The sequence below is a fragment of the Oncorhynchus gorbuscha genome, linkage group LG17 (assembly GCF_021184085.1).
Source record: "Oncorhynchus gorbuscha isolate QuinsamMale2020 ecotype Even-year linkage group LG17, OgorEven_v1.0, whole genome shotgun sequence".
Lineage (NCBI taxonomy): Eukaryota > Metazoa > Chordata > Actinopteri > Salmoniformes > Salmonidae > Oncorhynchus > Oncorhynchus gorbuscha.
The window spans coordinates 41,012,189-41,023,898 of NC_060189.1; the positions used below are offsets into that span (position 1 = coordinate 41,012,189).

General features: G+C 42.8%; 1 protein-coding gene across 1 annotated transcript; it reads right to left on the minus strand.

Annotated features, from left to right (window-relative positions):
- Positions 1 to 912: 912 nt before the first annotated feature.
- dio2 (iodothyronine deiodinase 2) lies at positions 913 to 7,165 on the minus strand. Its single transcript, XM_046307747.1, has 2 exons — positions 6,488 to 7,165; positions 913 to 3,113 (listed from the first exon to the last, which is right to left on the minus strand). The coding sequence occupies exons 1-2, from the start codon at positions 6,707 to 6,709 to the stop codon at positions 2,541 to 2,543; spliced, it is 795 nt and encodes a 264-aa protein (XP_046163703.1). The 5' UTR covers positions 6,710 to 7,165; the 3' UTR covers positions 913 to 2,540.
- Positions 7,166 to 11,710: the final 4,545 nt, after the last annotated feature.

Below are 11,710 nucleotides of genomic sequence, written 5' to 3' on the forward strand. Positions count from 1 at the left end.
TGGGCGATTAGACCTGGCTCGCCGTCGTGTTCCAATTCACCCCAAAGGTGCTTGATGGGATTGAGGTCAGTGTTCTGTGCAGGCTAGTCAAGTTCTTCCATACCAATCTGAACAAACCATTTCTGTATGGACCTCACTTTGTGCACGGGGGCATTGTCATGCTGAAACAGGAAAGGGCCTTCCCCAAACTGTTGCCACAAAGTTGGAAGCACAGAATCGTCTAGACTGTATGCTGTAATTGTACCAGAGGCAGTTTGGAACTCAGTAGTGAGTGTTGCAACCGAGGTGAGACAATTTTCACGCGCTTCAGCACTCAGCGGTCCCGTTCTATGAGCTTGTGTGGCCTACCACTTCACGGCTGAGCTGTTGTTGCTCCTAGATGTTTCCACTTCACAATAACAGCACTTAACAGTTGACCAGGACAGCTCTAGCAGGGCAGAAATTTGACGAACTGACTTGTTGGAAAGGTGGCATCCTATGATGGTACCATGTTGAAATTCACAGAGCTCTTCGACTGCCAATGTTTGTCTATGGATATTGCATGGCTGTTGTGTGCTCAATTTTATACATCTGTTAGCAACAGAAATCCAATAACAGCTAATTTTGAGTTTTCCCCTCCCCACTCAGACCAATCTTAGAAAGTCTTTGCAAAATTCTTGATTGAGAATTTGCTATTTGCTAAGAAGCTATTTTTGTTTCTTTTTGAATTTTTGAATAAAAAACACAGTAAGGTACTTAATTGTTACCCAGAAAGGATTTGATACTGAGATAAAAACAGCTGCATTGGACTTTTAAACTCCCTGAAGAGTTCTTCCATTCTTTCAGCGCCTCTCTCTCTCGCTCTCGCTCTCACCTACACTCCATCAGCACTCACACAGACAGAAATCACAGAGTAGCAAATCACAGTCAGCAGCAACAACTTTATTTTACTTTCCGTCTCTCCTCTACTCTCCTGTATTTTTTGAAAAGCAGCACTACACAGGATTGAGTATATGGATGAAGACGGGGACGGGGGGGGGTCAGTTTTATGGACCTCTCCTAGAAATTGTTTGTGAATGTTGGATGGTTTGATGATGTTAAAAGACGTGTTGGTTTGAGTCTACGTCAGGGAGGTGAGGTCTGTCATCCGACCACAAACAGAGTCAGTAACCCTTTAGTCAGTGGTTTTCATTCTCACACCAGCCCCGTCTCGACCCAAACCAAATGTCTGTCTGCCTGTCTTTCCCATGGACAACTAAAAACCTCTTCAGTCACGTCACACCATACAGCTGACACACACCCCTTCCGAAACACCTTCTTAAGCCATCTAGACACCACCTGTCCTTAGCGTGTCTCAACTCCTGTCACACACCACAGTGTACCACAACTTCATGGTGAACGAGGCACTTTGTTTATCTTGACAACTCAACCATGAGAGCACCAATTGTAAATGCAATGTTTGATGGTCTACACGTAGCACAAGTCTGGGCCGTCAAGATAGAATCAGTAACACGTTAGCCACAAAGCTTTCGGGAAACTCACCTCAGGTCTTGGAGACATGGTCATCTCCGTCAACCCATTACATCTCTGTACACCCCTGCCTTATCGCTAACCAACATCGCTAACACAAACCCTCACCAACAGCAAATAGCCCTGGGATTACAGCTAGCTAGCTATGTATCCTTGGTAATATCTACAGGACACATATTGCCTCCGTTTCTGGCCAACATGCTGTTGATGCTGTGCTTTGTTCTCCAGTTCACTTTCCTCCCTCTCTCCTTCTCTACCTCTCGCATCGTCTGTCAGGTTTAAATCGACAATATGGAGGAGATCGATACGGCGCTAACCTCTGTTTTCTAGGTGGTGTGGTAACATGAAAGATGTACCAGGAAGTTTCTAAGTCCAGGTGGTTCTAAGCAGTCTACTCTACGTTGTTATGAATAGTGTTGTAACACCCCCTCATACACACAAAATGGGAGTATGACACAATGTCTTCTTAAATAAAAAAGCGTTACAAGTGCATCGCCATACAAAATATTACCATGGTGTAAAAACAAACATTAACAACCATATAAATAAATTAATATCATATTTTATATATTTATATATCGTTGGGTACTTTTGCTTTCTACTCTGTTCAGTAATTTGGTTTTCATTTTGAAAGGTGCCAGGTTAGAAGTTAATGAGGACTGTATAACTAGAGAACTTATTCATGATTAGCAAACGGGGATGAAGGCATTGATAAAGCGTGTCAGCGGTTAACCTTTTCAGTCTCTTCTTTCAGGCAACTTAGGTAGCAGAGCATCAGTCCAGGCTCTTAAGTCTATTGGTTCTGTTCTGTTGTTCTCTAGTGGAAAGTTGGTCTCCTTCCAGAAAGGAAGTTCATGAGATTTGGAACTTTGGAACCTTAGAACCTGTAACATGTTCTGTTCTGAGTGTTGACAGTCCAGTTTTGAAAGCACCTCACCTTCCTTTAATTCTCCTTTTATACAAAAATAAACATTATCTCGTCCTCTTTTCCAGCCTCGTTTAGTTGGTCATCTCTTCCTGTCTATCTGGTCCTATCTCTTGCCGTAGCTCTGTTCCAGATACTGCCTCACATCCTTCAGGTTGTAGAAAAAGGGTCCCTTCCCTCCAAGGTAGGCGATCTTCCTCCTCTGCACAATGCACACCCTCTCGTTGGACACACCGTAGGCCACGTTAGCATTGTTGTCCATGCAGTCAGCCACCAGCTGGCACTGAGATGGCAGGCTGAAGGACTCAATCAGCTTCTTGGCCGCCACCACCCTCTCCTCCAGTGATCGGTGCTTCCTGACCTCGAAAGAGCGCGGGCCCATGGCGGGCGCCACCCACCCGTCCGAGGGGTGTGCCTCGTCGATGTAGACCAGCAGGAAGTCAGCCACGTCTGAGAACTCCTCCACCAGCCGCCGGAAGGCGGGCAGGTGGCTGATGAAGGGGGGTCAGGTGGCCGAGCCGAAATTCACCACAAGAGGGCGGTCCGACGACTCGAAGTCCAGTAGGCGGCACTCGTCCCAGGGATGAGGGCCCGTGGTGCTGGTCAAGCTGCTTCGCCGCCGGATGCTACCAGGAACCTTGACCACTTTGGAGTTGGGTGCCTCAAAACCCAGTTTAACCTGCATGGGAGAGGAGGGAGGAAGAGAGAAAGAGAGGTTGGTTAGCAACTGTTTGTATTGAGATTAACAGTCTTTATAAAATAATAGAAAGGCTTGGTTTTGACAGTCAATCAAGTGTAGACCAGGCACAATAATATATACTGTACATTCATACATACACACACACACTCGTACACACATGTACACACATGCCCACAACCATGCACACCCACACACACCCCCACAAAACACTAAATAATGCTTGACATGTTGTGAGGTGTCAAGTGCTAGACAGGACGTAATGGAAACTTGCACATTGAACTCACTGAGAATAACAAGCGCACAAAGCTGTCAATCAGGGCGAGCCTCAAGAATGAGTGTCTGTCTGTGTGTGTGTGTGTGTGTGTGTGTGTGTGTGTGTGTGTGTGTGTGTGTGTGTGTGTGTGTGTGTGTGTGTGTGTGTGTGTGTGTGTGTGTGTGTGTGTGTGTGTGTGTGTGTGTGTGTGTGTGTGTGTGTGTGTGTGTGTGTGTGTGTGTGTGTGTGTGTGTGTGTGTGCATTAACCAAGCCAAGAGTCATTCATCAAAGTGAGATGGAGAGTGCTGGACAGAAGTGCTTGCCTCCCCATGATCTCAATCCCCACCCGAACACCGCAAATTTGCCTCCCCATGACAGCGCTAGAACATTGTAAATCTTCCTAAATGTTTTTCTGAGGTCATTGTGGAGCCAAGGTCCGTTCTCGGTATTTTACATCAGTAAGTGATTAGATGTATTGAATTGACCAGTACCACATGATAGACTTCCCCAAGTCCCTTTCATACCTCTTACATACCTCTTTCATCCGGTCAGTCAGCAGCCTAAGAATTGAAAAGAGTGTGAGTGCTGTTGTGGTAAGAGCCTTTTGACACTAACATTGTAATACTCTGTAACAGCCCCGACGCTGATTAGGCATGACTCATGAGAGTTCAGGAAAAGGTAGAACAGTTTAGTGTTTAGTAGGAGTTGGTGACGTAGACAGCACAACAGGAGAGAGAGGGAAGAAGGGGAGAGAGAGAAGGAGAGGAGGAAGAGAGGTGGAAACAGATAGAGGAGAGAGAGGGATGCCAGAGTAAGAAAGAGCCAGTGACTGAACGACAGAGAGGCAGGGAGAAGGGAAGAAAGAGGGCATGAGAGAGGGAAAACCCACCCACATATCTGCGGGGACTGCGGGTTATGAGTCAACTTGTGTGCGTGTGTGTGTGCGTGCGTGCATTAACCATGCCAAGAGTCATTCATCAAATTGGGATGGAGAGTGCTGGCCAGAAATGCTTGCCTCCCCATCTCAATCCCCACTAGAACAGAGCAAACTTTCCTCCCCATGACAGATTTTCTGAGGTCATTTTGGAGGCAACGTCCGTTCTAGGTATTTTACATCAGTAAGTGATTAGATGTATTGAATTGACCAGTACCACATGATAGACTTCCCCAAGTCCCTTTCATCCGGTCAGTCAGCAGCCTAAGAGCTGAAAAGAGTGTGAGTGCTGTTGTGGTAAGAGCCTTTTGACACTAACATTGTAATACTCTGTAACAGCCCCGACGCTGATTAGGCATGACTCATGAGAGTTCAGGAAAAGGTAGAACAGTTTAGTGTTTAGTAGGAGTTGGTGACGTAGACAGCACAACAGGAGAGAGAGGGAAGAAGGGGAGAGAGAGAAGGAGAGGAGGAAGAGAGGTGGAAACAGATAGAGGAGAGAGAGGGATGCCAGAGTAAAAAAGAGCCAGGGACTGAACGACAGAGAGGCAGGGAGAAGGGAAGAAAGAGGGCATGAGAGAGGGAAGAAGAAGGAGTGAGAGAGAGAGGCTGGAAGAAAGGAGAAAGGAGGGAGAAAAAGAGGGAGGAACGTGACAATAATACAACAGAGGATCAAATTATCAAGAAGGGGGCAGAGGGGAGAGGTGGGGGAATCCTTGACCAAATTAACCAAAACTAGACGACCGCATTCCTCAGTAACTAACTTCATGCACGTGTTTCATGCATATAAAACGTGTAAATCCATACTGTACTACCTGGTTAGCAAAATGCCTATGTGTCAGATGATCTGTGTTAAAGTTTACATGTGCACCTGGCTACCTGCCTGATGCCTAGTGTCTGGTTAGGACTGACACAACGATGTCTGTTTGGCTTGAGAGTTAAAATGTAACATTTAGGAGAAGCCAGACCTCTGAATTTCCAAGTAACTGAGGGTGAATGGCCCTCAGGGTTTTGACTGTCTGGGGGCCAAAGTTCATCACTTTTTAGATCAGATAACCTACATTTGATTTGATATTAAAGTTCAACATGCTGATTTGAACAAGGTGACCCATGGACATGGTCTCAGATGGCAAGATAAGAATTCAGCAATGCAGAAATAGTATAATTGTCCTTTCAGAATGAATGAATGAATGAATGAATGAATGAATGAATAAAAAAAATACTATACACTGCTTTTGAAATGGCAAGAGTTACAGAGAAGCATGCCTAGCTAGATCGTTTTTGTGCTGCAGCCTGGTCTCATAGACTAGGCGTAACATAGTAAATATATATCCTTGACACTGAAATGTGTATGATATGTTATGTTTGGCATGGCTACATAAGACAGATGGTTACTTAAGACAAAAACTAAAGTAGGGTGGTTGGTCATGGTGGAGGGGTGGGCTCGTAATGTGAACATCTAGGAACCCAATGGTTGCTAGTTTGAATCTCATCATAGACAACTTTAGCATTTTAGACAATTAGCTACTTTTCAACTACTTACTAATTTTTAGCTACTTTGCAACTACTTAGCTTGTTAGCTAACACCTACTCTAACCATAACCCTTTAACCTAACTCCTAAACTTGACACTAAGCTTAACCCTAACCACTAACCCTTAGCATGGCTAACATTAGACAGCAAGCTAACATTAGCCACCTAGCTGGAATGTGTAACATATACTAAGTTTAGCAAATTCGTAACATATTGTATATTAAGCAAATTCGTAACATATTGTATGTTTGCAAGTCTTAACTGACTTATCTAGTTAAATAAAGATCAAATACAAAAATTGAATAGAACTGGGTGATGACATCCACAAATTAATACCATACAAAACGTGACAATATACTAAAATAAATTGACAGATTTACACACAGAGTAATACAAAATGCTCTGAGACCAGGTTGTGTGCTGAAGTAGTTTTGAACAACTTTTATGCATGATGCCATTCTGACTCTTTTAGAGAACACTATTTTACTGCCACAATGCCCAAGACCTGTGGGTGTGTTGTACACAGGTATACCACAATACAACTTCCTACAACTCATAGTAAAACCACAAACTCTAACTAAAGCGTAGCCTGCAGTGACTTTATATATATAACAATACAACATGGTTCATTACCTGTTTATATGCATCCAGCAGGAAGCTGTTCCATATGGACCGGAGCCCTGCCGAGGTCAGCATGCGCTGCCACTCTCCCCCTCCGCTGCCCGAGCAGCTCAGTAAGGACACTAGGCGCTTCACCAGCACCACCGAGTCGTAGAGCGCGAGGAACAAACAGTTGGAGAAGAAACCGGGCAGGATCTGGAGAGTGACCAGTAGGTCCACACTGCCAGCGCCCATTTTATTTTAGGTTTCTGTCCCCAGACTAAAAGCGACTCCAGAGGCAGCGCAGCTCTGTCTCGGTTTTAGCTGCTTTCCAAACACATTCCGCACCGGCTGGTGTGCTCCTCTGCTGTTCCCTGCTCGCTGTCTAACCCGTTCACACACTTGCATAAATATGTCTCTGTCCCCTCTATTGAAGGTGCGCGGTCTTTATTATGATGCTCGCATTTCAACGGAGTGCGATCTGACTTGACTTGGACCGCACAAATGAATTGACACACGGGGATAAAGAGAGACAGGAGAGGGCTCAAGGAGCGTATCTGAGGGTTGAGAGCTGGGCTCCGCTGGTGCCAAAATTGCTATAAGGGCTATTCTGCGCCCTTTGCAATTGCTTCTGTGCTCCGACGAGAATCCCTCTCCGATGTAACAGTCTTTTATTTTATACGGTAAACCATTCGCCTCCGTGATATAGCTCCAGGCTTATCTTGTGGTAAGATCATGACGTCACGACGATGGCTCTCCATCTCTCGTGCGCGCATCGGGGATAGCACTTCGGGGTAATATAACACGTGGAAACGGAGACGGTTAGCCAACCCTACAAGGAACTTTACCAAAACAATCATACAGAAAATAGTCTCCTTTAGATGTAATGACTTTCCATCCCAGACTTTAGCTTGCAAAATAAATGGTTTATGTAGTCATCAAATCAAACGTGATACAGTATAAAGCACATTTCTTAAAACAAAATGCAGTTCAAAGTGGTTAACTTTATTTACAAAGCACATTTCTTACAAAAAAGAATGCAGTTCAAAGGGGTTAAACTGAAAAGTATCTGTAACTAGCAGTGCAGTCAAAAACGTGATTTTATATATTTTATATTTCCACACTGAGGTTGGAATAATACTGTGAAATGGTGAAAATTATGATAATGCCTTTTTAGTGTATGAGATGTTTGAAAATACACCTGAAATATCAGTCTCTTTTGGTGGAATGGAGTTTTGGCCTTCTATGGTGACATCACCAGGCAGTAAATTAGAAAGAAAGAGACAGAAATAGAGTTCCAAGCCTTTCTGCCAATAACAGCAAACGTTCAGTTTTCCCTTCCCTACTCAGACCAGATTTCTATGTGAGTGGAGTTGAGCTGTTGGAAATCCCACACATTGTTTACAGAGTGGTCTTTGCACACTGCTCTGGCTCAACATCCTTTCTCCCCCTCCACTAAAAATCTCTCAGGGCTCACATCATAGGATGTAGGCTATTAAACAAGGACCTAGAGATGATGTGCGGCTAATGTGTTTTTTTTTAAAGAAGCTTTTTCTCTAATGTCTTGATAATCAGATACTTCTGTCACGCCCTGGTCAAAGTATTTTGTGTTTATCTTCATGTATTGGGTCAGGCCAGGGTGTGGCATGGGGTTTTTGTATTGTGGTGTGTTTTGTCTTCGGGTTTTGGTGTGTATGTATTGGGATTGTAGCTAGTGGGGTGATCTAGCAAAGTCTATGGCTGTCTGGAGTGGTTCTCAATCAGAGGCAGGTGTTTATCGTTAATCTCTGATTGGGAACCATATTTAGGCAGCCATATTCTTTGAGTTTGTCGTGGGTGATTGCCCTTAGTGTCCTTGTTCCTGTCTGTGTTAGGTTTCACTAGTATAGGCTGTTTCGGTTTTCGTTACATTCTTTGTTTTGTAGTGTTTGTATTTTCGATTTGTGTTACGTTTTTTGTTCATTAAACATGGATCCTTCACCACACCTAGAAAACCGTTACAGAATCACCCACCACAAACGGACCAAGCAGCGTGTTAACAGGCACGAGCCGCAGGAGAAGCAACAAAGGCAGCAACAGCGGCGCAATGAGGAATGGACATGGGACGATATATTGGATATACTGTGCGTGTCCTTGGTTCAGTACCACCATTGAAATTCTTGGAACAATAAGCAGGTTTAGTTTAAAGTAAAACATTTGCCACTATCTATTTCCTTATGTCTGAAACAGAGGCTTCCATGGTAGGCAATTTTGTGGGTTCATCATGTTTCAGCGAAATGTACAGCTGTGTTCCGTCTGCATAGCAGTGAAAGTTGACATTGTCTTTCCGAATGACATCACCAAGTTATTTTTATAGTGAAAATGCAACGTTCAGGAACACTGAAACTTACCATTGATTTGTCATAGGAAAAAACATCCACAGAGATGAACTGATATCTTGCCGACAAATAAGATCTAAACTAGGCAAGAACTTTGGGTTTCCAATCTCTCCAAAAGAATGTGGGGATCAATGGTGTCAAAAGCGACACTAAGGTCTAGGAACACAAGGACAGACTCAGAGCCTTGGTCTGATGCCATTAAAAAGGTAATTTACCACCTTCACGAGTGTGGTCTCAGTACCATGATGGTCTAAAACCAGACTGGAGCGTTTGGTATATGTTATTTGTCTTCAGGAAGGCAGTGAGTTGCTGAGCAACAGCTTTCAAAATATTTTGAGAGGAATGGGAGATTCGATATAGGCCTATAGTTTTTTGGGGATCTTTCAGTAGTTCATAAAATAGTTGATATATCTCTATTGGAATACCATCGAGGCCAGGATTTTCCCCATCTGAACAAAAAATTTTTGTATCACAGATATAGTGGCAAGAAAAAGTATGAGAACCCTTTGGAAATATTTCTGCATAAATTGGTCATAAAATTTGATCTGATCTTCATCTAGGTCACAACAGACAAACAGTCTGCTTAAACTAATAACACAAACAATTATACGCTTTCATGTCTTTATTGAACACACCGTGTAAACATTCACAGTGCAGGGTGGGGAAAGTATGTGAACCCTTGGATTTAATAACTGGTTGACCCTCCTTTGGCATCAATAACCTCAACCAAACAATTTGTGTCGACCTGCACGTCGGTCAGACCGGCAAGTCGGTCAGGAGGAATTTTGGACCATGTTTTGTAAATGTTTATCAGCACAGCACGATGACAGCATTTTATAAACTGCAGAGGGGGTTCTTGCTATTATTTTGTAGGTTTCCTATACCATTATCTTCTCTGTAGAATGCATTCATTAAACCTCTCTTGTACAGTATATTAAAATCTAGATGTGCAGTGCTTGAACAAGGATGAACAAAAATGTTTCAGTTCAGCAATATTATTGGGATGTCAGGTGTGAACTGCTCTCTTGAAGTCATACCACAGCATCTCAATCGGGTTGAGGTCAGGAAGGTGTATTTTCTTCTGTTGAAGCCATTCTGTTGTTGATTTACTTCTGTGTTTTGGGTCGTTGTCCTGTTACATCACCCAACTTCTGTTGAGCTTCAATTGCCGAACAGATAGCCTGACATTCTCCTGCAAAATGTCTTGATAAACTTGGGAATTCATTTATCCATCGATGATAGTAAGCTGTCCAGGCCCTGAGGCAGCAAAGCAGCCCCAAACCATGATGTTCCCTCCACCATACTTTACAGTTGGGATGAGGTTTTGATGGTGGTGTGCTGTGCCTTTTTTCTCAACACAGTGTTGTGTGTTCCTTCCAATCAACACAACTGTAGTTTAATCTGTCCACAGAATATTTTGCCAGTAGTGCTGTGAAACATCCAGGTGCACTTTTGCAAACTTCAGATGTGCAGCATATTTATTTTGGACAACAGTGGCTTCTTGCATGGTGTCTTCCTATGAACACCATTATTGTTTAGTGTTTTACGTATCGTAGACTCGTCAACAGAGATGTATGTATGTGCCAGAGATTTCTGTAAATCTTTTGCTGACACTCGGATTCTTCTTAACCTCATTGAGCATTCTGCGCTGCGCTCTTGCAGTCATCTTTGCAGGACGGCCACTCCTAGGGAGAGTAGAACCAGTGCTGAACTTTCTCCATTTATAGACAATTTGTCTGACCGTGGACTGATGAACATCAACGCTTTTAGAGATACTTTTGTAACACTTTCCAGCTTTATACATGCCAACAATTCTTCTGAGGTCTCTTTTGTTCGAGGCATGGTTCACTTCAGGCAATGCTTCTTGTGAATAGCAAACTCAAATTCTGTGAGTGTTTCTTATAGGGCAAGGCAGCTCTAACCAACATCTCAAATCTTGTCTCATTGATTGGATTCCAGGTTAGTGGACTCCTGACTCCAATTAGCTTTTGGAGGAGTCATTAGCCTCGGGTTTCACATTATTTTTCCAACTGACAATCTGAATGTTTAAATTATGTTTTCAGTATAGTCAAGAAAAATGTGTTATTAGTTCTTAGAGCTGAAATCCCATTAACGGGATCGATATGACAACAGCCAGTGAAAGTGCAGGGCGCCAAATTCAAAACAACAGAAATCTCATAATTAAAATTCCTCAAACATACAAGTATCTTATACCCTTTTAAAGGTAATCTTGTTGTTAATCCCACCACAGTGTCCTATTTCAAATCGGCTTTATAGCGAAAGCACCACAAACGATTATGTTAGGTCAGAGCCAAGTCACAGAAAAACACAGCCATTTTTCCAGCCAAAGAGTAGAGTCACAAAAATATGAAATAGAGATAGAATTAATCACTAACCTTTGATGATCTTCATCAGATGACACTCATAGGACTTCATGTTACACAATACATGTATGTTTTGTTTGATAAAGTTCATATTTATATAAAAAACATCTCAGTATACATTTGCTCATATGTTCAGAAGTTCCAAAACATCCGGTGATTTTGCAGAGAGCCACATCAATTTACAGAAATACGCATAATAAATGTTGATGAAAATACAAGTGTTATACATGGAAAAATAGATAAACTTCTTCTTAATGCAACAGCTGTGTCCGATTTCAAAAAAGCTTTACGGAAAAAGCAAACCGTGCAATAATCTTAGTACGGTGCTCAGAGACCCTACAAGCCAAAAAGATATCCGTCATATTGTGCAGTCAACAGAAGTCAGAAATAACATTATAAATATTGACTTACCTTTGATGATCTTCATCAGAATGCACTCCCAGGAATCCTAGTTCCACAATAAATGTTTGATTTGTTCAATAATGTCCATCAAT